The sequence below is a fragment of the Eublepharis macularius genome, chromosome 2 (assembly GCF_028583425.1).
Source record: "Eublepharis macularius isolate TG4126 chromosome 2, MPM_Emac_v1.0, whole genome shotgun sequence".
Lineage (NCBI taxonomy): Eukaryota > Metazoa > Chordata > Lepidosauria > Squamata > Eublepharidae > Eublepharis > Eublepharis macularius.
Genome location: NC_072791.1, coordinates 81,376,976 through 81,404,270, shown reverse-complemented (window position 1 = coordinate 81,404,270; position 27,295 = coordinate 81,376,976). Strand labels below are relative to the sequence as shown.

The 27,295-nt window shown below is 44.9% G+C and overlaps 1 protein-coding gene across 1 annotated transcript; it reads right to left on the bottom strand.

Annotated features, from left to right (window-relative positions):
- CHST1 (carbohydrate sulfotransferase 1) lies at positions 1–26,578 on the bottom strand. Its single transcript, XM_054972765.1, has 2 exons — positions 26,495–26,578; positions 1–1,310 (listed from the first exon to the last, which is right to left on the bottom strand). The coding sequence occupies exon 2, from the start codon at positions 1,264–1,266 to the stop codon at positions 7–9; it is 1,260 nt and encodes a 419-aa protein (XP_054828740.1). The 5' UTR covers positions 1,267–1,310; positions 26,495–26,578; the 3' UTR covers positions 1–6.
- Positions 26,579–27,295: the final 717 nt, after the last annotated feature.

The following is a 27,295-nucleotide window of genomic DNA, read 5'->3' as shown; positions in this document are numbered from 1 at the left end:
TCTGTGTTACCAGAAGGGCAAGAAGTCCCTTTCTTCCACCAGGCTGATGGAAAGGTTCTTTAACTCCTCCTCAGAGGACACCAGTTTATAACCCAGTTGTACCAATACCTGCTGGCAGGCATTCTGAGTGAATGCCACAATTTCGTAGGAAAGGCGGAACCGCCACTTCTCGGCAGTTGCTGCTGAGTTTCGGACCGTCCCGTACTTGTGTTTGGCTGCAGATCTGTCCCCCCTTGTGTTGTTCTGTATCCATCGTTCCACATTGCTGTCCATGGGGATGCCCAGGAATTCATACATCTCCTCTGTCTTTTTCAAGGGATTCCTGGCCAGGTCTTCATACCTAACCAGCATGTATTTGCCCTTGAGCCAAGGTGGCCTATTTAGTCCAGTGGAAACAGAGTTCAAAAAGTCCTCACAGACAGTTGTGAGCTGTGTCACATCCAGGTTATAGGGTTTCCTGCCTGTGCCATCCCAGATACGCCAAAGCCTGTAAGTATCTCGAAATGTCTCACTCCTGGAAGCCAGGATGCCCCTTGGGTCTCTCACCAGTTGTATGATTTTCAGGTTAAGCCTGGGGTCCTCTACTAAGGCCCTGAGGTCACTGACCTCTGGCACTCGCACAGTTTTGATAGCAACATGTCCATGATCTTTGCATGACTCAGTTGCCAGTGTTAGGTTCAAGGTGCCACATTTTTTCACACAGTCTCCTTCCTCTAGGGGAATATCAATGGTTGTCAGTGTCTCACAAACTGGTGGGGAGCACAGAGCCTTGCTAGCTCCCCGGCGGAACAGTCTGTCTGTTGTATGGTTCACAGGTGGGGGCTTAATGTAATTTTCTAAGAAGTAGAGGTCACAGTCATAGAGGCTCCTCAGCAAATCTCGGCCAGCTCCCAGCATGATTCGTCTATCTGTGGAGCCCTTGGTCTGTGTCAGCTTTGGAATCAAGGTGTACTGGACATGGTAGAGAGGTTCAAATAAATAGAAAACATCAAAGTGTTGGTTAAAGAGCTGCCCGACAAAAGAGGAGCCACTTCGGGTGGTGGCCAAGATGAGGACATGTGTCTTCTTGGAAAGATTATAAGCAAAGGTGGGGCTTTCATCACAAAGTCTGTCAGCTGATTCAGTCTCCTGATTCAGGCTGCAGTTCATAGGGTTGGGTACAGGGCAGCTGTGGAAGGACTTGGTTGTGAAGGTGCGAATGGCTGTGTATTGGATAGCAATAGAGGCCAAAGCAAGTAGGAGGACAGCCTTCCAGGAACATTGCATGGCTGATCAACTTCATGGAGATTCTTCACAGGTTGCTTTAGTATCTGTAACACAAGAGAATTGGCCTAGTTGAATATGATATTCCCAGAACACCTACTCTGTAATAGAAATTAATTGTGGGGCATCATTTGAAGCAGGGAAAGAAGCATTCAAGAATGCAAGCTTCCCCCATGCATTTTATTTCACATGTGGAAGTAGGGCTGCCAGACCCCCGCCCCCACCCTCCCACCCCCAACCCCACTTACCTGGCCAGCGGGGGGGCGCACCTTCCATGCGTGCCCCCCTGCAGTGCTGCACGCCCCCGCGCACAGCAGCCCCAGGATCAGACCTGTTTTGGCCTGTTTTGACCACAGAGGGCCCCTGAGGAGCGCGGGAGCGTTCCTGCGTTCCGCAGGGGCCCACAACGGGCCTGACCCGTGCCAAAACAGGCCCGATCTGTGCCCGTTTTGGCACGGATTGGGCCCGTTGTGGGCCCCTGCATAGCACAGGAACACTCCCACGCCCCACAGGGGTCCAAAATGGGCCCAATCCATGTCAAAATGGACCCAATTTGTGCCAAAATGGTTGTGGGTCGGGCCCATTTTGGCACGGATTGGGCCCGTTGTGGGCCCCTGTGGGGCGTGGGAGCGTTCCTGCGCTCCGCAGGGGCCCACAATGGGCCCGAACAGCACCCAAACGGGGGCTGCGTGATGACGTCACTCCCAGAAATGACGTCATCACACCCGCTCCACTGAGGTAAGAGCCAGGCCCCAATCTCCCGCTGGGAGATCGAGGGGGCCTGGCAACCCTATGTGGAAGTAACTGGATTAGGGTCTGAAAAATTCCATATTCTGCAAGAAAGTCAGAAACAACATTTTAAAATTTATTTTATAAAATGTTCCAATTTCAAATTTTAGATTTTGTAGAATTACTCTCTCTTTTTTTGTAAATGCCTGGGATTTGTGGGGAAGGGAGAGGATGCATTTCATAGGCAGTGCAACTCCTCATGACCAGAAAGTCCCCAATTTGGTTTCATGGCTGGCATGTCAAGTGGACCTAGGAGCCCCAAATTCAAATCTAAACCCATTGATTTCGATGGACTTTGACTGGAGTGCGTCTGTTTAGGATTGCACTGTTAATGACCTGGGATATTCAACACTACATGGGGCTGTTGTGTAGGTAAAATATACTAATACCCCCCACCCATCTATATGCACTCCCAGTTTCTTGCATGACTGGATAAATATGTAAACAAACACCGAAGCATACAGATGTTTAGGGAAAAGGTAAGGTGAAAGCAGGTTATGAGAGGTACAGAAACCCTGCACTGTAATTGCTGAAAAATCCACTCTGGCTTGCTGCTTGTCTTAATTTGGGATGTGATCATTTTTTTCTTCAATCTATGTACCTTCTTGTCTGAAATGTAACTGTGCATTATAGGTAGGAAAAGGAAGTTGATTAGATTTGCCCATAGCTTGGATGTGAAACTGAGTCTCTAGAATCCCATGCCTCCTTATCTACATATTCACAGTTCAAGAGTTACCTAGGCTATGGGTTAAATGACTTGAAGAAGGCTGATAACAAGAAGTGCAATGGGATATGAATTCAATGGCACACAAGCATAAATATACCAGCACTTCTCATATTTTGTATGTGAAATGGGAATAAATTGAATCTTTCCTTTGCTTGTGAACTACGCACTGTCTCTATATGGAACATGTCAAAATGACAAGCACATTCATAATCTACAAAATAGTGCATGTCTTAATAATTCAGGGCCCTATACAACTACCTTGCTTATTTTTGGCTTGCTATCCTAATACTTTTTTTTCTGTCAAGTGCAGTTATTTCAAAGCAGTAACAGATCATTTTATCAGTGGTATAGGCAGCAAAGAAGAAGGGGAGAAATAACTCAGCCTAGTTAGCAGTTCCACCTCTGCACCTCTTGCTTTGAAACCTATGCTTTCTTGCTATGGCTGCAGTCCCTTATTAAAGGCTCACCCACACTGTTAGTTTCCTGGTCAGCATGAAAACCACCAATTCTATACCTTCTTAGAATGACTATTTATGAAGCTGGCTAATATACCAGCAAGAAGTCTCCATTTTCTATACAACTAGGCAGGCAATCAAGTGGTAGCAACTGGTGTGTGAGCACACTAGGGCATGCATGCACAGCTGAGCATTTATGCTGCTTGTAGCCTGATCCATTGCAATGTATCATGAGAGCTTCACAGGTACTTCAGTAAGGAACAGACCTTGCCTCAACCAAATTCATCTCATTCCACAAAGGGGTAGGATTTGAAAAGAGTCATCCCATATGCTTTTCACTGTTATGGTTGATTTCAAATCCCATCTCTTCACAGATGAAAAGGACCAATTCATTAGTAGGACCATTCTGACCTGCACTGAATAGACTGAAGAGGAAGCTTCTCTTCATGAAGCGCTCCATCTTTTGTCCTTAAATTCCCTGTCTACACAAACACAATTCATTGTAAGGGAAATTTCTTTTTTGTACATTGGCACAGGCAGCCAAGTAAAAAAACAAATGATTTGTGTGCATTGTGAATGGTCAAGTGTGGTTAAAATCATTACTTTTTCAGGAAAATGCATGGCACAGTCAAATAATGGCTTACATATTTGCTATATACATCAATAGTTGTGAGGGAGGTGAAAAGGAATGATTTTCCATTCAGAGTTCACTTCCACATCTCACCATTTCTGCAAAAAACACTGAGTCGGACCCAGAGGGAAATTAACTCTGGTATGTGTGATTTTCACCAGTTTTCTCCCTCCCATAGCAGACTGCTAACTCCCTTATTAGGCTTTTCCTGATGTCCTTTGTCCTAAAGGAATACTTATACTCTGTCAGTGGATGTATTTGCTCCAGAATGTTGTATCTAAACATTGAGCTCTCTCACACACACATTCTGAACTTTGCTCTCCTTTGCACCCTTAAAAGCAGACAGTGCTGCTGTTAAATGCTCACATATTCCAAGGTGACATAAAGACTCTCTTCTTAGCATCAGTTCCTCACTTTAGTTGTTTGTTAACCTTTCAGATAACATCAGCAAATCAAGGAAGACTGAAGCCATTTTCAGGCTTGCTGCCTTATTATAGGTTAAGTAGTATGCAAGCCCAGACTCCCAACTGATATAAAATGCCTTTATAATGTCACTAGTTTAGGCTAGTGAGCCACTTCAAATGCACTTCTTCCATATTGCCCTGGTATGTGTGAGCAAGCACATGTGTCCAGGGCACTATCAGGAATTTATATCAAAGAAAATGAGAGACAATTACAGAAACAAGCAGAACATATAAACAGTTGTGGCCCCGTCTTACATGCCCAGGGTAATGCCAATAGCCACCTTTGGATCAGGTAACAATTTTCCCCAGGCCAGTTTGGCTAGGGATCCTGACAGTGTTTTGCCATCTTCTGGGCATGGAGCAGGACATGGGATGTGGGGGGGGGGGGAGGGGAGGTAGTTGTGCAGGGGATTGGACTAGATGACCCTGGAGGTCCCTTCCAGCCTTATAATTCAATTATTCTATATACATAAAATTATAAATTAGAGTACAATTGTACTCTTCAGTTCCTCTCTCTTTTTACAGTTCACAATCCATGCTGTTTGCTGAGGTAGCCTCCTTAAGTGAGGTAAAACTCTAAATTATGAGAATTCTGATTTGTACAGCAAACATGAAACTGTATTGCAGAAAAAAATATAAGAATACAATCACAATATAACCCCTACAAAATTAAAATCTGAAAATTCCTCTATAACCAACACTGATCTGAACCAAGTTGTATAGAGTATCTTACTATATAACTGAATAAGCATATTTCAGCCAACTCACTTTATATCCTGGTGAACCACCAGAGGGAGCTGCCACAGAGGGAACCCTAGGCAAGGCACCATGTCCCTCCAGAAAACATGCCATAATGGGAACCCCAGGCCGGGAGCAAGATGAGAGCAGGTGTCAATGCCCGCCCCTGGCTTTATCCAGCTGGTATTAGGAGAGAGGTAGGTGGCAATGCCCAACACCCAAATTAGGCCAGCTGATACTAGGAGTGGAGGAGGTGGCAATGCTCACCCTTGCCTTCACCCAGCTGGTATTAGGAGCAGAGCAGGTGGCAATGGCCACCCCCACCTTAACAGCTGGTATTAGGAGCAGAGCAGCTGGCAATGCCCTCTCATCGCCTTGACGCAGCTGGTATTAGGAGCGAAGCAGGTGGCAATGCCCACTGCTTGCCTTAAACCAGTTCATATTAGGGGTGGAGCAAATAGCAATTCCCTCTCCCCGCCTTAACCCCGCTGGTATTAGGAGCGGAGAAGGTGGCAATGCCTAACCCCTGCCTTAACCCAGCTGGCATCAGCAGCAGAGCAGTTGGCAATGCCTGCCCCCCACCTTAACCCAGCTAGTATTAGGAGCAGAGCAGGTGGCAATACCCACCCCCTGCCTTAAACCAGCTAGTATTAGGATCAGAGCAGGTGGTAATGCCCACTCCCATTCAGTTCAGCTGGGACCAGGAGCAGAGCAGGTGGCAATGCCCACCCCCACACACACACCTTAACCTGGCTGATATTAGGCACAAAGCACATGGCCATGCATGCCCCCCCCCCTTTGAACCAGTTGGGATCAGGAGTGGAGCAGTTTGCAATGCCCGCCTCCCACCTTAACCCAGCTGGTATTAGGCTCGGAGCAGGTGGCAATGCCCACCCCATCTTAACCCAGCTGGTAATAGGAGCAGAGCAGATGACAAAGCCTACCCCCTTCTTAACCCAGCTGGTATTAGGAGCGGAGGAGGTGGCAATGCCCACCTCCGTTCAGCCAGCTGGGATCAGGAGCGTAGCAGTTGGAAATGCCCGCCATCTGCCTTAACACAGCTGGTATTAGGAGCGGAGAAGATGGCAATGCCCATTCTTCACATTAACCCAGCTGGTATTAGTGGCAGATCAGGTGGCAATGCCCACCCCCTGCCTTAACCCAGCTGGTATTATGAGCAGAACAGATGGCAATGCCCATCCCCTGTCTTAACTTAGCTGGTATTTGGAGCAGAGCAGGTGGAATTTCTCCTCCCACCATAACGCAGCAGGTTTTAGGAACAGAACAGGTCGCAATGCCCACCCCCACCTTAACCAGCTGGGATTAGGAGCAGAGCAGGTGACAATACCCACCCCCCTTCACCCAGCTGGGAACAGGAGGAGATCAGATGGCAATGCCTGCCCTCCTTCACCCAACTGGGATCAGGAGTGGAGCAGGTGACAATGCCCCCCCTGCCTTAACCCAGCTGGTATTAGGAGTGGAGCAGGTGGCAATGCCCACCTCGCACCTTCACCTGGCTGGGATCAGGCACAGAGCAGGAGGCAATGCCCTTCTTCCCTTCACCCAGCCGGAATAAGGAGCAGAGCAGCTGGCAATGCCTGCCCTCTTCAACCTACCAGAATAAGCCACTGAGCAGGCAGCAATGCCCACCCTGTCTTCACCCTACCAGAGTCAGGAGCCAAGCATGCAGCAATGCCTGCCCCCCCTTCAATCTGCCAGAATCAGGAGCAGAGCAAGTGGCAATGCCTGTACCCCATTCACCCAGCTGGGATCAGGAGCAGAGCAGGTAGTAAAGCCTGCAGCCCTCCTTCACCTATCAGAATCAGGCATGGAGCAGGAGGCAATGCCTGTTCCCCCCTTCACCCCACAGGGTGCAGGTGACAATGCCCACCTCCCATCATCCAGCTGGGATCAGGCTTGGAGGAGGCGGCAATGCCCACCACCCCTTCATGTGGCCGAGATCAGGCAGTTCAGGCGTGGAGCAGATTACAATGCCCACCCCCCTCCTTCACCAGCTGGAATCAGTGATGGAGAAGAAGCAAATGCCAGCCTGCCCACCCTCCCCTTTCTAGAGCCCGTTGTATTTTTTCCCCTCAACGGGCTTGCTAGTATTGCTATATTCTAGTAGTATTGCTAGTATTCTATATTCTAGTATTGCTAGTATTCTATATTCTAAGAGTTCTCCATCTGCTCCCTCAGAAGCTTCTGAGTTTCTCCTCAGCAGTTGGACTCTCTGAAGAACAGGCACCTGCACTCTACTCCCCTCATCCTCCTGAGAAGCCTTAAAGGGCAACCGCTGGATGTTAATACCAGAGTTAAACATACATGCCTCTACATAGACACTAGGGCTTCCTAACAGCATGGTGACATAGATCATATGATCCAGTTTGGAGGGAAAGAAGAAAGTACAGTTTGTGATGTCCTCTCTATATGAGGAGGCAACTTTTTTTATCATTACTCATACATTTTGAACCTAGCCTTCCCTCAAGACCACTCTCTTATTTTCACAAAAACCTGTGAGATCAGTAAGTCTTAGAGTTAGTGAATGGCTCTAGGAGACCCTGTGAAGGAACCCAGTTCTAAACCTGAATACCCTGCCCACTACATCATGTTTGGAGGCTCCTTCCACTGCCAAGAAACCTGACCTCAAATACCTGCACAGTAGCTGTAATCAGTGGTGTGACACTAGTGCTTCCACAAGCTAGCTGACACTATTACTGCATGCCCTCTCACACTTTCAGACTCTTCCCAGTATAGCACAGCTGCCACTTGAGCAGTTGTGTTAAGAGTAGAGAGAGTAAAGAAGCCAGCAACAGTCCACATCCTAATTTTCCATTCAGTGGTCCTCCCTAGGAAGTAGGGCTGCATCACCCACAAAATGTTTAAGGGATACCTATAGCATCTTTTCAAATATATGTATTATGCAGCAGCACACTAGCCAGGGAGCTGGGACTGGTTTCCACACCCCAACAAGAACAGATTTGGTGCTGTTAACATAAGAAGGGCAAGGGGTGTGGGAGCAGGACCTTTTCCTACTGCAGTAAAAAAAAAATGGCTGTTTACACAACTGCAGTCAAAGCTCACACAGTTGAGCTGCTGGGCTTTAGAGGCTGAATACAAAATGCTGACAGCCAGTGCCAGGCAAATCCCAGATTAATTTACCCAAATATTTTTTAAATTGCCCCTCCTGTGAGCATGTCCCCTGAGAAGGGCTGTCCTCAGCCAGTCGTTTTCCACTTTCTGTCTCATTCTCCAGGCAGAAACCTTTCCCCATTACCACCCACAAAAGCTCGTACAGAGAGTCTATGATCTGCAGTGACTTTTCTGAGGGTTGCTTAAATTAAAACACACATTTTGTTTTATTGGTGTAATTCATGCTTGCACAAATCCTGTCTCTGCTTAGCAGGCTCCCTTTCACCCCTTGCTGCCCACTAAGGCCTAATGCCACCCACTCCTAATCAAGAGCGAGAGCAGACGCTGACAGGCAGTACGGAGAGGGGATTTCTGGAGCTGAAAACATCTCAGCACACAGTGCAGCTCGAGGGAGCTGGATTGACTAGGGCTGTGTTAGTATGCAGGGCCTGTTCAAAAACCTCAAAGCTCCTGTGGCTTTAGCATATTAAAATTCCTGACGGGGCTGAAAAAGCACAAAGTTCCTGGTGATTTTTCCCAAGAGAGGACTGCTGTTGGCAGGCTGTGGTATGCCTTAAAGCTGGGGCGGGGGAGAGGTTGTGAGTCTCAACTGTGTGAGTTATATAAGGACAGGGCAGGGCTGTTTTGTGAGCCCAGAGGCTGGTTTGAGCCACAAGTGTTTTCATTTATCAGATGTAGTCCCAACTCCAATAAGTTGAAGAGAGCATCAGGTATTTTTCTCTAGAGGAATTTATATCTAAGGCAGTACGAGATAAGGAACAGATGTCACCTGAAAAGAAGGATAGCAAGGTTAACCCGGCCCAACCTAACCTTGGCTGGCTGGCCAGTAAGTTGGGTAAAATTTGCTGGCCACAGAGGTAAGCTCATCCCAGCAGACATCCCAAAGCTACGCCTGTAACCAGTCATCTTGTTCATCCCCCAGACAGGGAATTAAGGACTAAACTATTATTTATATAGTGTGGTCAATAGAGAGGAACTTTGAATGCAAACAAAAAAAACAAATTACTACACAATCTAAATTTTTACAGTTGGGGGAAATAGCAGAGGGAGCTCTTTGACTTGAACAATCTGGATGAAACTTGATAGTTAAAAAAATCAGGTTTTTAAAATGTGTGGATTTTTTAAAAAGACTGATTATATTAAGCATCCTTTAAAACTGCCTAGTTTAAATTAACAACAACGTATTAAAAAATCAAGTCTGTCTTTATAATCTCTTAAAACTGAATCTATCTTCTGCTTTTTTATGTGAAACAGCAAACCAGGATTAAAAAGTGACTTGTGTTGTTAACTATTGAAAATATGACGAATATGACATGTATTGTATTTATGACTGTTCAGTTCATGAATAACTGGGGCTGTCAATCACGCAGCACAGGCATTTACTTTTCATGTCATACAGAAACCCTGTTCTGCCCAATAACTGACAACTGTCGGTGCTGGAAATTTCTGAGCATTTCAAATATTTGGGGCAGCAGCTAATCAGTATGAATTCCTATTTAGGAAATACATAAAATAGAAAGTTGAAAACATGATTTAATATACTCAACTCACATCATACTTACTTAACAATTTCCTTGGTCTACACCATGTTGGCCCAGTTGATCAGCTGAGAGAGAATGCATACTAACTAGAGATGGGCATGATCCAAAAAATTTTAACGATCCAGCGGATTGTGGATCGGCGCCAACCACGATCCCGAAATAACGATCCGCACCGATCATCTCCCGTTCCCAAGCCGTGGATCGTGATCGTGGAGGCCAAAGCAGGGCATGCTGGTATTATGTGGGAAGGTGGGTGGTGCCGGCGGCCACCGGGCCTGGCGGGCACGGGGAGGTGGCGCCGAGTGGCCTCCCCTCAGGGGGCGGGGGGTCTGGCCGCTCGCCAGCAGCACCCCCCATGTGCCCGCCTACCAAGCCAAACTGGAGTGTCCTGGTATTCCCAGCGATACATGAATGGTGGGTGATGGCGGCAGCCGCCAGGCCTGGTGGGCACGGGGAGGCGGCAACGAGCCGCCTCCCCTCAGGTCCCATTCAGCAACACAGGAGGTTGTGTTTGGCCATCAGAGCTGCCTATCAGGGTTTGCAAGGATGAGATTGGAGTGCCCATGGCTACAGAACACCCCCTTCCCCCTCCCTCCCCTGGGTGTCTTCTCTGCTTTGCTGCTCCATGGTTGGAAGGAAGCCCTGCTGATCAAGGAAAGTTAGGCTTCCATTCGGGTTTCCAGGGCGACAGAAGGAGGGCAAACAGAGCTCAGGCTTTCCCCTGGCTCCGTTGCCAGGGGAATAGATTGCTGGCGCCTGAGTGTCTGGATCCCCGATCCGAGCCCGAATGCAATGATCCAGGCCTCTCCCGATCACTGGATCATTAGCCATGGACAATCACGATCCGCCGGGTCACGATCACGCGATCGCCATTATCGTGGGCTTTTTTCGATCGTAATGCGGATTGTGCCCTTCTCTAATACTAACTGTTAGGAGAATTCCAATAACAAGTAACCAAGAAAACTTGGAGAAGGTAAGTTCTCCCAGATAAGGAGGCAGTGTGTGTGCTTGAGAGAAAAACAACAAGCTTAAGTTTGGAATAGACAAGGGGGGAAACAGACAGGGCAGTTGCTACTGAATCATCTTGAGGTACAGCACCTCACTTTCTCGGGGGATCCGATATAAAGCTGTGGATGTGATTTGTAAATAAAACAAATACTACAAAAATATTAGTGCTGTCTCATTCAAAGTAAACAAAAAAAAATCAGGTATGCTTGCTCCTTGAACTTCTCACCACTCAGGAAAATGGGCCACACATAAGAACACCGCCAGCTAGAGTGGTCTTTACAATATGTTTGGACTTTATCCACATTGGCAGCGTTCTTGAGTCTGCCTGTGTTGGGAGAAAGGTTGGCTGTATATATATATATATATATATATATATATATATATATATATATATATATACCGTAGGACCAAAACCATATTTATTTATTTATAACCAATACACACACACACACTATCATTGGTTAACAGCTTATTCTCCCCTTTCTGTACTCAGAAAATCAAGCGTCCCACTTTGTGGGAAATCCCAAAATTTCTTTATACTGTTGATGCGTTTTTCAAGGCAGATGAGATGGCAACCGTTGGCTCAAGAGTGAGTCCCCCTTCCTAACAGCAGAAGAAGCCCTTGGGCAAGGCGCTAGATTTGTTCAAGTCTACAGTACTGATGGATTCTGCTTCTATCAAGGCAAATAGCAGCTCTGGGGAGGTTTTACATTAGGAAATAGTGTAGAGCGGAAAACTTAAACTCATCTGCCCCTCGAATCCTGGTTCCAATAAATGCAAGGATCCATACAAGTGCTATTAAAATCTTCACATACTTCACTCGGCTCCTCCAGGGCCTAGTTCACATATGCAGAACAGCAAAGTGGTAGAGAACCACTTCAGACTGCAGATGGAGTGTCACATTTTGGAATGTTTCCCTATGTTTAAAATACTCCCCACAAACAGGAAGCAAAGGGAACAAGCAGAACCTTTCTCTCTGATGTGCTCCTTTTCTATTTGTATTTTTATGCAAAGCAACATTCATTCCTGGAGTCCAGTCAGTGCCGTCTGAAGTGATGCAGTCCACTTTACCACATAGTTCCCTGCACATTTGTTCCTTGCTCAAACCCACCACAACGAAGTAGGGGTGGGGGGTGTTGCCAAATATTATTGTGAGGAGATGGAATGGAGACTCTTATCATTAGTCATACTGTTCTTGGCCACATAGGAGGTGAAACAGAACATATAAAAGTCAACAGTTCACCAGTCCTCAGCTCGTAGACAGCCCAAGCATTTTGTGCATGTGTACAGCTTGCTGAATTTAGTTCTTCAACAGAGCGCTCTTTCCTGCCCTCTGGTGGTTATCCTTCATACTGGTTATCTTCTAAAGGTTTGGAAGTTTCCATCCTTTGTTTATATAGGTGTAAATTCAATGTTTGTTTATATGATGAAAAAGAAAAAGGGATCACCATACAGCTGGACAGGGGACAGATGCCAAAAAGTGCTCTCTAATCTAACTTTTCCCAACAAAGCTTAATACCAGGCCTTTTATTTCATGTTCAGTTCCTCTCTTGCAAAACACTTTTTGAAGTATTTCATTCTTGAATCACTACATTGCTACAATTTCAAGCACAGCACAATTTGGGTAGAGAATAAGAGAAGTGTTTAGAGTTTGAATGAAGGGGGCAACTCTATTGCTCTGTGCTAACCTTATGAAAGGGTAACTTGAACAAACACACCTTCAGTAATGAAGGTTCACCCGCCTTCAGTTTGAAAGGGGGACTGTGGCAATGCAGGGGCCCTCTCTCGTCACCTACCCAGAGCCTGCATTGTCATTGAAGCACTGTCAGACTCCCAAGGACTGTGCCATGTATTAAGATGCTTGGTGGCAATCGCAAGCTTCTATCCTACATCGATGAAAATTGTATTACACTTGCACAAGAGGAAATTAATGCATTGTCATGTTTGCAATTATGTTTTAGAGGACTGCACCTCTGTTGCATAAAATTTTTTGCTTACTGAAAATGTATATTCATCACCACCCACATGGATCATCTGTGACAAGTAGGAAATCATAAATAATTTTATATGAGAAAGGAAAGACTTTGAGTATCTTAATTGCTCAACTAGTAGTTCTCCGGGCTAACTACAATTAGGTACACTCTTGGAGAGTCACCAAAAAAATTCTGTGAAAGCATATATTGGACACCAGCCTCTGGATCCTGGTAGCAGGTTAATGGAGTACAGCTTTGCAATACTTTTGTACAATGATAAAGGTACAACAGTCTAGTAGTAGCCACATTTTTCCATCAACATCAAATTTCTCACATTTCATTCCTAAAATCAACTACATCTCCCCAAAATAAAATTATAATTCTAAACAAAGTATACTCTTCTGAGCCCATTGATGTCTATAGACTTAGAGTGTAACTCTGCATAGGATTTCACTGCCAACGTCTGATACTGTACATCACAAGAACAGTCTGATGGGCTCTATAGTTTAATTGTAGCAGCTGCTGATTTCAATCTATGTGGACACAAGATCAGACATGACCTTAAAGACCACTTGACACACAATTTTGCTTGATTCCCAGGAAAATACAAGCTGATCTTATGCCAGGTTAGGGCAACATGGGACCCAAATGTAAACCTCAGTCTTAAACAGGTACATGACATTACACAATTTCAAAAGCAACTATGAAATCCAGCCAAATGGCTAGTAATCAGCTGCAACCAAATTAACTGTCCATCCTGCACAATGGAAATGTTTCAGCTGCGGCTAGAGAAACTTTAGTAGATCTCAGCAGCCACCTGTCTGCTCCAAACAGTTAGTGGAAGTGTGAGATACATTGCACAGAAGAACTGGCTTTGCTATAGTCCCTTGTCTTTTAGTGCCAACACCTCCACCACAACTAGAACGTGGTCACTTTGGTAGAGGCATTAGTAACTGTAGTACACTAGATGGCCTTATGACCTCTGCTAAGAGTAGATCTGCAGTGGTGAGACTATACCCAGGACAGCATCCTGGAACAACATCCTCTCCCCTCAGTGTCTACAATTTGAACCTACTGATCTAGTTCCCTCTGGTTCCCATCAAAAATCTAGATTCTATGGGTGCTTTTAAGAAGCATCCTCATGTAATGTGGATGAAGTTTAATGATGTTAGAGACATCTCCTTTTTGCTTCACCACAAATAATTAGCATTAGTTCACACTGTTGTCCTCTGAACCATGCCCTCTAATGGTGTGTTAAGTGGGCCTCAGTTTGGCTGTGAATATAGGTTCAAACACATCCTTTTCTTTGACATTGGTGCTAGAACTAGAAATTCATACTGTGAACTTTTCAGTGTGCCAAACTGAGATTTTCCCAGCCTTATGAAAAGAAGGTTTCTGGGATATCCATACTGTGCCTTCTCATCTTGCTTTAAATCTCTTTCTGGCCTGGGGAGGAAAATAAAGTATAGCAATGATTGTAACATATGGCATGTAATAAATACTATCAGTTGCATGTTCTAGCATGGGCACATACAGCAAAATAAAACATGTACAATACATAAGATTTCTCCATTTTTCCCTATACAGTTGTGCTTTCCGCATGGGGACAATTTACTCAGCTGAACAGAGTGCAAAAGTGCTGGAAATCACCCCAGTGACTCAACACTGGACGGGTAGGATTTTCTACACTATGAATCCTTGCTTTAAACATTCACATCATGCTCATCTAAGAACATTGTGCAGCCATAGATCTAGGTGTATCCCAACAAATATGAAATCCAAGTCATGTGAAGATTCCTTTTGTAGACAGATGTTTGTGTTTGTTTTAAATGTGTGTTGGGTTTTTTTCACACCTGGGTCAAGGCCCAACAATACTAACTATTCTATTGCCCTTCTTCAATAATTTTAGATTAATATCATGGTTCTTATTAATTTCTTGCCTTAAGCAAGAAGACTGTGGACTGGACTATAGGACAGTTCAGTGGATAGGGAACTGGTTAGAGGACCGCACCCAAAGAGTGGTGGTCAATGGTGTTTCATCAGATTGGAGGGAGGTGTCCAGTGGGGTGCCGCAGGGCTCGGTTTTGGGCCCGGTACTTTTCAATATTTTTATCAATGATCTGGATGAAGGAGTGGAAGGGCTGCTCATTAAATTTGCTGATGATACCAAATTGGGAGGAGTAGCAAACACCCAAGAAGACAGAATTAAAATTCAACAAGACCTGAATACTCTGGAGAAGTGGGCAGTTGTGAATAGGATGCAATTCAACAAAGACAAGTGCACAGTATTACATCTGGGCCACAAAAATGTGAAGCACAAATACTGGATGGGGGACACACTTCTGGGTAGTAGTGTATGCGAAAGAGATCTTGGGGTAAGAGTGGACTGTAAACTAAATATGAGCAGTCAGTGGGATGTGGTGGCAAAAAAGGCCAATTCAATCCTGGGTTGTATCAAAGGGGCCATAGCGTCAAAATCGCAGGAGGTCATAGCCCCTCTCTATACTGCCTTGGTCAGGCCACACCTGGAGTATTGTGTGCAGTTCTGGAGGCCTCACTTCAAAAAGGATGTGGACAAAATCGAGAGGATGCAGAGGAGAGCGACGAGGATGATCAGGGGTCTGGACACTGAGCCCTACGAGGAAAGTCTGAGGGCCTTGGGAATGTTTAGTTTGGAGAAGAGGAGGTTGAGGGGGGACATGATTGCTCTCTTTAAATATTTGAAAGGCTGTCATTTGGAGGAGGGCAAGGAGCTGTTCCAGTTGGCAGCAGAGGGTAGGACCCGAAGCAATGGGCTTAAATTACATGCACAAAGGTACCGGCTGGATATTAGGAAAAACTTTTTCACAGTCAGAGTAGTTCAAAAGTGGAATCAGCTGCCTAGGGAGGTGGCGAGCTCCCCCTCAATGGCAGTTTTCAAGAAGAGGCTGGATGCATACTTGTCAGAGATGCTTTAGGCTGATCCTGCACTGGGAAGGGGGTTGGGCTAGATGGTCTGTATGGCCTCTTCCAACTCTATGATTCTATGATTCTATAAGCATGCTTTCTGGGTAGATTTGCATTGCCTTATTTCACTGCCGTACTGGCTGCATAGGCTACTGGGAAAGGAATTCCTACCTATGTTCTGTGAAGCAGATGGGAAAGGCTATTAAAAATAAAAATGGCATAATATTATTAATACTTGATACTGACTTACCCTGATCACTTTTTATTTTATTTTTCTATGCTTCAGAGAGGGCTTGGAAAAAGAAATTCTACTATTCTTGGATCTGCAGCAGCTAATCCTAGCTAAGTGGTTAGTTGCATTCACCTTGGTCCCTTTGAGTCTTACTATATATAGTATGTGCCTTGTGCCTTATTTGGGTCTTTTGGTTGTGGGTGATAACAACCGGGACAGAGAGAAAGTGAAGGTTTCACAGCAACAAGTGACATATGGAAATGGCAGGGTTAAGATGTTTATTTGGAAACTAAATGTCATGTAAGAGCCCTATGGCGCAGAGTGGTAAGCTGCAGTACTGCAGCCCAAGCTCTGCTCATGACCTGAGTTCAATCCTGGAAGAAGCTGGGTTCACGTAGCCAGCTCAAGATGGACTCAGCTTTCCATCTTTCCGAGGTCGGTAAAATGAGTACCCAGGTTCCTGATGATTAGGGAAGGCAATGGCAAACCACCCCGTAAAAAGTCTGCCAAGAAAACATCGTGATGCAACATCCCCCCATGGGTCAGTAATGACTTGGTGCTTGCACAGGGGACTACTTTTACCTTTACCTAAATGTCATGTATGTGAAAGAGTGGTGTATACACACACACAGTATACAGTCAGCTTCTGAGAGGCAGGAAACTCACCCAAACTAATGCACTGCAGTTGCTGAAATATCTGAGCCCCTCACCCACCATGATGAAACCTCGCCTCTTTCTCACCAATATGATTCTGGCAGTTGCCCAACTTCTAGCAGCATCTGTACTATATTTTCACTACCCCTAAAACAGATTATAATGAACAAGTCTGTTTCCATGGAAACAATACAGTGACTCAGGACTTTAGGGCTGGCTCTAAACACGATTGTCAATAGCAAAAAATCTCTAGGAGATTTAGAATGCTACAGAAATGAGAATGGAAAAGGCCACCTCTGACAAGCTGACACACACACACACACAGCAGACACAAGTCCCACATACTGTCATGTACACAGAGAAGAACACACAGGCACAATATGGTTCAAGCCCACTCTAGTGTCACGATTCAAACTCCTCCACCTGGCATCACAACTACTGCAGCATTTCAGAGTCTTAGCTGCAGCATGTTCACCAGAAGGTACCACCATTCTAACAGAAAGGCATGCTCAGCAAGCAGCCAGTTACCTTCACATACTTGACACACCTGGATGTGTCACCATATCCAAGGTTCAAGTCTTCATGCACATTATCTCCATATATTATCTTCTTACCCCTTCCTTCCATGCATGCAGTCTATATATGTGGAATCCCTATGGAAGCAAGTTGCCTGTTTACCATGAACTTATGATTTGCTAGAGGAGAACAGGCTTTTTGGATAGATGAAATTATAGTGTTAAACTATTTTAACTGAAGTGCATGGTGTGAATTTAAACTAGAGACTTTGTCAGAGGAAGGGGGGAACATCTTCAATGTGCTTGTGTAAACTGAAACGCGCTCCTTGCAGATTCGGGGGGGGGGGGATGCTTTTCAGCAACATTGGAATAATTTTTTAGCTTCCCTCTTTTCTATCTGTGAAGCTCATAGATCTTTTTCCTGGGGTTAAGTACAGCTATTTTAGGTTTATTGAGCAGCCAAGTCTGTTCCCTCGGAAGAGACAGACACGTTTCCTTTATTATCTCATTCAACTTCTTAACAACCTGTGAGGTATCAGTATTTTGACCATTTGGCCAACGGGAAACAGAAGATGTGACTCAAGACCACATCAGTAATTCCCACCGGCGACATGAGAGTCTCTTGAATTTCCCCAGGTCAAGATCCAGTATTTTACTTACTAGATTACTGGACCATGCCCTTGGTTTTGCTGGATTGCAAGTCAGAGGAATACACAGACTTTAATCCAAACCAAAATTCAGCCACAGGACATGTGTGCTACAATATACAGATAGTTCCAGGTAGGTGGACATGTTGGTCTGCAGTAGAATTTTAACCACATCATGGTATAGCTATACATTACACATTCTCTGACAGCAAACAGTAACAGAGGATGCATTCCAGATACTTGTGCCATAATGGGCTATGCCGACTGCTGCTTTTGCCATCTGCATGAAGCTATCACAGGAGTTTCTAGTAGCCATCCCATGGCATCGTTCATTTGATTTGTGGAGGTAATAATTAACTTAATTCCATTTTTGATTTGTGGAGGTAACAATTAACTTAATTCCTGTTGGGTCATAAGTACAACATTAGCCAGTGCTAAACATATCATACAAAGGGGTAGCTGGGACTTATTCTCTGTGTTTCCAAGCTCATATACAAAGTTCCTTTCCCTTACAGCCAAGTAATCTCAGATATCTCCAGTATATCTGATGCTGGAAAACTAGTCTTCAGGGCCAGATTGTAAAGCTGCCATGCAGGCTTGAGCCCTAGGGACTTGCACATACCATAAGAACACGGGCATCCCAGAGAGCTCAGAAGAGCCTTCTGGCAGTACTGACTGTCTAACTAGGCAGGCAGGGTCTCTTCTTCTCTTTGTAAGTGTTCCTTCAGTCGGTGCTTCTATTACAGCCACAGATATGAAGCTACTAGATTGTCCCCACACACACCAAAAGCCTTTTAGAAGTGAACTAACTGTAGTTTTATTGCTTGTGTTAACTGCCTGACTGAATGTTTCTTGAACTGAAATGCTGTTTCCTTCCAGGCAGGGGATGTCATAAGTTCTAAAGAGTTAAGGCTTGGATGCAGTTCCATTTGTTGCATATTTGAGGGGATATGGGGGCAAGGTGAAATAGCAGAAATTATTGGCTAAAGGCACCAATGCCCCACCTGAAAAAAAGGAGGAAATCAAACTGCGAAAGTCCATGTTAAAAGAGCATAAACATTTCCTTCTAGGCAATACAAGGAAACTGCTTCTGTGTGTAGGTACCATCAGAATCAAATTCAGCTAGCAAGCAAATGGGTTGCATTCAACAAGCAGTTGTGTTATGCTGTGAGGATACAGTGTTTAATAACAAAGAGTTTAAAATCTGTTAACATTTAAAATTAGGGGGAAATTATTTCATTCTAGAAAGTCTTGGTAATTTTATGCCTCAAATTAATCATTTAAATACCATGAAATAACAGATTCAAATCCTAGAAAAGCCCACACATTCCTGAGGAATGCATCATAAGAACCCTACATTAATCCTGCTACAAAAATCTTTTAAAGCTATGTCCGCCTATGCTGGCTTTCTTCCATTCAAGGTTTTCCTTATTGTTACAGTGTATGGCCTTCATTCACTTAATCCTTCTTTGCCTCTGTCCTCAAAGTATTTCTATTAAGCTTGTAGGATATGTTGGATCCAGGATATAAATGCACTGCCATCCCCTCCCCATTTTCTGTGTAATTTAGGATTACCCTTAGATGCTGAATTTCCATTAAAGACTTTCTCTGGTACCCCTCTTGAAATTATATAGTTGAGTTTTTGCATTAGTTTAGCAAAATTACACAGGAATTGGGAAGCACCTTAAAGACTAACAAAATTGATTTCATCATGAGTTTTTGTGAGCCAAAGTTCACTTCCTTAGATGCCCAGAAGTGTATATCCATCAGGATTTGTTAAATACTCAGAAGAAGAGTATTGTGGGGGAGGGGGGAGTTACAAAGAGAGGCTAGTATAAAACATGTAAAAGAGAAACCAGTTCACCTAGAACAGATATGAGAGACTTTCAAGCTACAACAGCAGCAGAGTAGAATGAACAAATTTAATGCAGGATTAACTAGGAAAGGGGAACGACTTCCTGCATGTAGTCCAGTTTGTTTATCGAGACAATAGCCCCTCTCTTATCAGATTCTTTGATTATGATGTCAGAATTGTTTCTGAGGCTGTTTATTCCATCCATTTCAGCACGAGTGACTTTATGCTGTAAGCGATGCTGTTTGCTGATTATTTTGGTTTGAGTAGGCGGTGGCACCAAAACCATTCTATGTAATAATTCAGTGAGTCATTGTGATCTGGGAGAGTATTTACCAAACTGTTAAAAAAAGAGGAGTTGGTCAGACAATGGGGTTGGAGATGGAATGGAAGGAATTATTTAGAGGGCAGTAGTTACTCCTTGAGGGGGTAAATGTTCGGAAAGAGAAACTAAAGTGAGAACTGGGAATCTCCATGTTAAAATTACGCAGATGTTTCTAAGCATTACACGAATACTCCAAACTCAGCTAGCAAATGAGTTAAATTGCATTTAACAAACAATCTTTGAATAGCTACTCAAGATTGCACCTAGTCCTTGATGATTTCCATTCCATTTATATATGGACAGAGATAAGGAGGAAAAGAGGGGAATGTGTTGTGGGGAGAGAATGTTTCATATCATAAATAGTTAAAAATCTAATGAAGTTTAAAATTAGAAAAAGTTTATTCCAGTCTAAGAAATCTTGATATTATTGATGTTTCATATAACTCATTCAAATTACCTGCAAAAAGAAATTAAAGTGCCAGAAAAGCCCACAGATTCCTGAGGAAAACACCATACAGTATACTGGATTAACTCTGCTACATAAGTCTTTTAAAGCTATGCCCATTGTCACAGATGTAGCAAGGAATATAGAAGGGCTGTTGCTGGATAAAAGGCATTTTTCAGGCCAGAACCAGAGTTGTCCTGACACCAGACTAAAGTAAGATTCAAGTCCAGTAGCACCTTCAAGACCAACAAGGGTATAAGCTTTCAAGAGTCAAAGCTCCCTTCATCAGCTCTGACAAATCTTGTTCTATTGCAGACCAATATGGCTACCCACCACAGCCAGTCTGGTGTAGTGGTTAAGAGCAGCAGGAATCTAATCTGGAGAACTGGGTTTGATTCCCCACTCCTCCACTTGAAGCCAGCTGGGTGACCTCAGGTCAGTCACAGCTCTTCCGGAGCTCTCTTAGCCCCACCCACCTCACAGGGTGATTGTTGTGAGGATAATAATAACACACTTTATAAATTGCTCTGAGTGGGCATTAAGTTGTCCTGAAGGGTGATATATAAATCAAATATTATTATTAGAATAAATTATCCCTGATCATAGCAGTATACAGGCTGAACATAGCTTTGAGTAGTCTGTAAACAGTTGGGTATATGTCAATAGATATATGAAATACATAAGTTATTTCTTGAACTTTGTTAGAAGGATTGGAGCAAATTGATTGTAACATAGTGCTTGGCTGTAGACAATGAATTGTTTTATATGCTCTGGGTAGTATGTGAAAACATGTAGGATTATGTGCCAGTCATCAGGTTTTTTATATAGTGTTCCTCACTATATTTGTACAGTGATGTCCAGAAAATGGACCTCATATATGTATTGATCTGAGCTTATGCTGATGATGAGGTGAAGGTTATTAAAGTCCTGGTGGAATCTCTCAAGAGCTTCATTCCCATGTGTCCAGATGATGAAAACATTATCAATAAAACTCAAGTACAGGAGATAAATTAATGGATAGGAGCTGAGGAGGTATAGTCTAAGTCAGCCATGAAAATGTTTGCATATGCAGTGCCATGTGGGTTTCCATGTGCTATTAATTTGCAGATAAAAGTTGTTGACAAATTTGAAGGAATTGTGAGTGAGAACTAACTGGCAAAGCCTGGTAGCCAAGCTCGCTGTAGTGCTGTTAGGGATACAGTTCCTGATTGCTAGGAGTCCATTTTGTGGTGTTTATTTATTATTTATTTGCAAAATTTACATCCCCGTCTTTCTGACCTCATCAACATCAACAAGGTGGCCAACAATTAAAAACATACATAATAAAAACACATCTTAAGAAACCATTAAAACCAAACAAAAACACAAAACCAAGCTAATGTACAAAAACATAAAATTAACAAAACGTACCGCAGGAAAGAGGGATCGCTGTGGAAACACCAAATCAAACAAAAAAGTCTTTGGTCACTAGTGGAAGAGAGCAACTGAGCAGAGCAAGGAAGTCTTTCTGTGGAGAGACCTCCAGAGTTGATATATAAGCACTCAACATCCATAGTAGTCAAGTTTGGGAGACTACCAATTGTAGCTTTCTCAGAAAGTCAGTAGAATAATGCAAATAACTAGGGGTGCTGCTGGCACAAGATCTGAGGATGGAGCACCCCTACAGTGACTATACTGATGTTTGAGACAATAGGGCCTCCTGGGTCACCTGTTTTTTGTATTTTTGGCAGTGGATAAAAGGTGTCATGCCAGGGTTCCTAGAGTATGTCCATATAGATATGCTGCTGTACATGTGTGGATAATCCATTTATGATTCGATTTAACTCCTGAAAACAATGGTTGGCAAAACATGGTATTGAAGCGTTGTCTGTGAGCCTGCTATACAGATAGTTTCAGGTGGGTAGCCATATTGGTCTGCAGTAGGAGACCATGATTAGGTTCCAGTAGTACCTTAAATACCAAAAAAATTCACAGGATATGAGCGTTCAAGAGTCAAAGAGCCCTTCAGTGTTTTGACTCCTGAAAGCTCATATCCTGCACATCATTGGTCTTTAAGATGCTACTGGGCCTGAGTCATAGCCTCCCATACATAATCCAACTCGTTCATGATGACAACAGCCCCTGTTTTGTTAGCTTCCTTGATATTCATGTCAGAATTGTTTTTCATGCTGTTTATTCCATCCCTTTCAGGGATGGCAGAGGTTAGGCTGCAAGTGATGTTGTCTGCTGATTATTTCAGTTTAAGCAAGGCTCCAAAACATTCTGTATAATAATCCAGTGTGGCATTGCAACCTGGGTGAGTATTTATTCAACCAAAGTACAAGAGTTAGAGAAACAATGGAAGGAATCATTTAAAGGACAGTAATTGCCTCTTGGGAAGATAAGTTTTAGGAAAGAGGAACTGAAGTGGGTGCCATGATGGCAAGAATGTGCAAGAGATTTGTACAAACCAATTTGACAGCATATTTTCCCCTTTATATGAGATGTGCTGGAGGAAGGAGGGAGGGTTGATGTTACAGTTAGGAAGGAGCTTCCTTGATATTAAGCCTAGTGAATGGGTGGCTTCCATTGAATACCACTTCCCAACTTACTGTTCCCTGCTTACGTTCTGAAAGCAAATGTGGAGAATCAGTGAGGAAATGGGCACAGGCACATGTCTTTGGAATATGAGAAAAATCAAGTGGCAATGCAGCTTTGAGATGTGTAAACAGCAGAGGTATTTTGCAGCATTTTGGCAGCCATGCTTCTTAGACTCTCAGCTGACTATACACACATACACACACATAAAGAGGCACCTCTAAATATATTTTCTTGTTCAAAATAAATGTTTCAAAACATGAATAATGAACAGCAGCATCAGATATAGTTCTGAGAACCAAACTCAACATTATTTCAGCAAGTTGATATTTGCTGAAATAATTGGAATGCAGGGGCACACCTGTACAGGCAGGTTAGCAGTGTGCACCCACTAACTTTTTCATGCAATTGCTCTCCCATGCAATTTTTAGTTTCCCCCCAGTTCAGCTCTGAAGTAGGAAGTGAGCCCAGCTGGATAGAGAAAAACTGCTCACAGAGGCATTTGTAAGGTAGAATAATTGAAGATGGGAAGGAGTAGGCTCCCTTTGTGCCCAGTATTCTCCCTTTCAAATAACCCTGAGCCCCACAGTACCATTACCACTTACAGTGGGATAGATTAAGAAACTCATGTAACATTGAGTTTTGCTATTAGATAGTGGGTCTTCAAGATGGGAAACTTCATATTGTGCAGTACTGGAACCACTCTAAACCCTTTGAATTGGTCAGCCTACATCATCTTAAATAAATACCTAACCTATTAGAACCTGGGAGTTCGTTTATTACGCTTAAATGTAATTCTGAGCTAATCAATCATTTGTACTTGACTCCAGCTTTAAAGAATACAAACATTTTATTGTTACAACCATTAGCATGCATCTGGTTAATCCGCTCTCACAGAGTCTATATCTGCCTCATGCAGTTTCACTCGATTTTCCTCTCTGTCCCACCCTCCTTCCCTATTATCAGGGAAGTGCTCTTCATTCTCTGCATCCACATGAGAGTATCTTTGGCAAATGCTCATTCAAAAGGGCCCCCGGCTATTTTAAATACCCATCAACAGCCTGCTTTTGAACAACAGTCTTTCTTTCGATACACCAAATAGCTGCTTGCTTCAGCAGCCTGAGACTTAATCATAATATTCGGCTTTCTTGCTTCCCCCACCCCACTGTTAAGATACGGTTTCATTTACACTTGGCTGGATATGGTAAAAGCTCCATCGCTATCCCTCTCTCACAATGGACACCTTGGCTTTGCCAGTTCTAAATCTGAAAAAATGAGAACTATGAAGCACAAATAATAGATATTGCTGACAGGATTCTAGAGATATGTTATACTCTGGATTATGGAACAACCCACTAGAAATTTTGGACTTTTTATGACAAGATTCTAGTTATCCTTCCTTGTGGATTTTTGAAACATCCATTCACGGCAAGTCCAGGCTACATTTTAGCTGTTGCCAGTTAAAATTGAAAAGCAATAGCACAATAACCAATCCACACATAAATAGATGGAGGGTTAGCATTACCGCACATTGGTAGAAGCAGCATACCTTTAAGCAGAGACTACATGATCTGTGCCCCATTCCCTAAGGGGAAAACAGCCCGCCTACAAGACAGAAATGTATATGAAAGCTGGAAGTGCTCTGGTTTTTAAGGCAAAGTCTGAAAACTTGTTGCAGGAAGAAGAGGGAAGCAGAGAGACTATGCCTTCAGGTTTGATTCCGGTGCATCTGTACCTTTACAGGTTCAACTCTGGTTTTAGAATTTTTATTGGGATGGAGAAAGAAGTGTCACTATCAATGGTGAGGTCACACGTATTATCCAATAAATGCTTCCATACAACCACATGCCAGGTAGTACTTACAATTTACATGGCCCTACTGGGCGGGGGTGGTGGTGGTGGAGCCTCTTCTAAGCAACAATATCCTGCAGTTTAAATGCTGGATAAAATACAATAAATGAGCAGTTTTTGTTGCCATATAACAAACAAAAGCACCAACTTTACTTCCTTTTTTGCTATAAACTGACCTGAAAAGACATTTCGTTCGGACTCCTCTGTGGATTTCATATCAATCTGGGGCACAAATATAGTTAGTTAACCTTGAATTCTCCTCCCCAAACTGTTACTCCCCCCAAAAGGGTCAAAGACATGTCTCTGCTTATGATATTTGTGGGAATCATTTCACACAGTGGAGGATAATGATCAAGCAAAAGAGAATTTTTTGGTGGCTGTTTTTTCCTTTCTGTTCCAGGCTTTGACAAAGGGATTGCTAAAAGGCACATATTGTGCTTCCTCTTGCCACTTCAAAATAAAATTGAAAGTAGGGAAAATTCTAATCCACCAGGGGAAAGACTATACATAGAGATGAAGAAAGTAATACTGATCCAAACACTGAGTTTAGGGATTCCAGTTGTTAGTTTAATTACCTAGGAAAGCCAAAGCAATACTGAGAAAAAACTACAGAGCACCACTGTTGCCCATTAAAGTGAAAAAATCCTCCACTCCAATCCTGCCTTCTAGTTAGTGCTTTAAAAACCGAAAGAGAGAGAGAGGTGCTGGTACTTACATCTAAGGTTGCGCTGATCTCCATCAATTCCTCCCTCAAGACTTGGAGGAGCCCCCCCCCCCACTCCAAGGTGCTGACACTCAGCACCAGCGAGTACCACCACAGAAAAAGCCCTGCTCCTAATTCTGCACAAGATGTGAATGAGCTCCCACTTGGTGGGATGAAGATGAAATCCCTAAAGTTACCTTGGAAAGCTCATACCCTGGAAATCTAGTTGGTCTCTAAGGTACAACTGGGCTCGAATCTTGCTCTTCTACTGAAGACCAACACGGCGACCCATGTGAAATTATGCTCCAGATGCTCTCAGCCCGAGGGGGCTCAGCCTTGGAACTCCAGTCCTTGTCACCAGCCAAACCGACCTATTTCCTCAAACCGTTGCCTGACCCTTCGTCTGGGACCAGTCCCTCCCCTTAGCATTAGTTTGCCAAAGCTGGAGGTGATGCTTGGATTTCTGAAGCCCCCTCTTTGCAAGAGCCACTTTCCTCTAGCCGAACAATGAGCCACCCTGTTCCAGTCGGCAGGGTAATTCCCACGTGTGTATGAAGTGACACACAAAAAGGCTCCCTCCCGTTCCGATACCTGTGGAGCAAGCCGCCCGAGCGCATGAAAGCACCCCTCCCTTCTATGCTGATGAATCCAGAGCCGCTATCGCTCTTCGTGCCGTACCTACCACAGTCCGGGTGGTTAAGCAAGTCAGTCTTTCGCTCGTTAACTCCCTGACTGGACGGTGGATCCCAGAGGGGAGTTATGGGGTGTTCGCGGGCCCCTAGCCTGCACAGCGGGCGCCCAACTCTCAGCAGCAACTCCCATTTGCTTCTGCAGCGCCAAGCAACACCCTGACCCCGGAGTGGAAGCCCCAAAGCGGTTGGCGCCTCACCCGCTGCCCGACGGCTCCACTCGTGCCCATCGCCGCTCCACATTTAGGGAGACACCCCCCCCCCCCCCGCGCGTTCTTTCCCCGGTCACGTCCCGCCTCGCAGTCCAGTCCGCTACCTTCTGAAGCACGGAGCCGCTCTGGGCGCGGCGGCGGCGGGTCTCCGCCTCATGGCAGGGCTGTTGCCGCTGCTGTGAGCTCCATCTTCCCTTCGCAGTTCAGGCTTCCTCGGTCCCCGCGAGCGGCGACAGCGGCATCCTCTGCTTCTCCTCGGGGCTGAGCTCTTCCTCTCGCCGGCCCCTCGCACGACGCACGCGCGGCCAGGCCAGGCCAGCGGAGGAGGGGACCCGCGCGCAGCTCCAGCGGCGGGCTTCGGCGTGTCCTACCCCTCTTCTCCCTGCAGTGCTATCCACAAGCTGCCCCCCCCCCTCCTTCTTGCGCTTCGTTAGGGGCTGCGAGGCGGGCAGAAGCAAGCGGCCAAGGGAAGGCTGTTCAGGAGCTGCTGCCTGCCCAAACCTCCGACGGGGGTCGGGGAAGTAGAGAGATGCTGAGGGAGGGGTCCCAGCCCGCCCTTTCTGCGCTCCGGAGAAGCCCAGCGCGCCTCGGCTGCAGGAAGGGGAGCCGTTCTCTCGCCGCTTCTGCCTGCCGGTGCCGGCTTTTCACCTCCTCGGGAGGCTCTGTGCGCGCGCCGCCTGCGCTACCCACAAACCGCACAGCAGCAGCAAGCGACCAGCTCAGGCGGCGGCGGCGGCGGCGGCGGGAGGAGGAAGCATCCCTCCCCGAGCCAAATCTGCGGCAGCGGCTGCCAGCCCCTCCCCCGCCCCATCTTTGGGGTCAGCGCACAGCCGGCGCTCGGCTCTGCCCTGCTTTCGCGGGGGAAAGGAGAGGACTCCCGCCGGCCTTTCCTCCGCAGCTCAGTT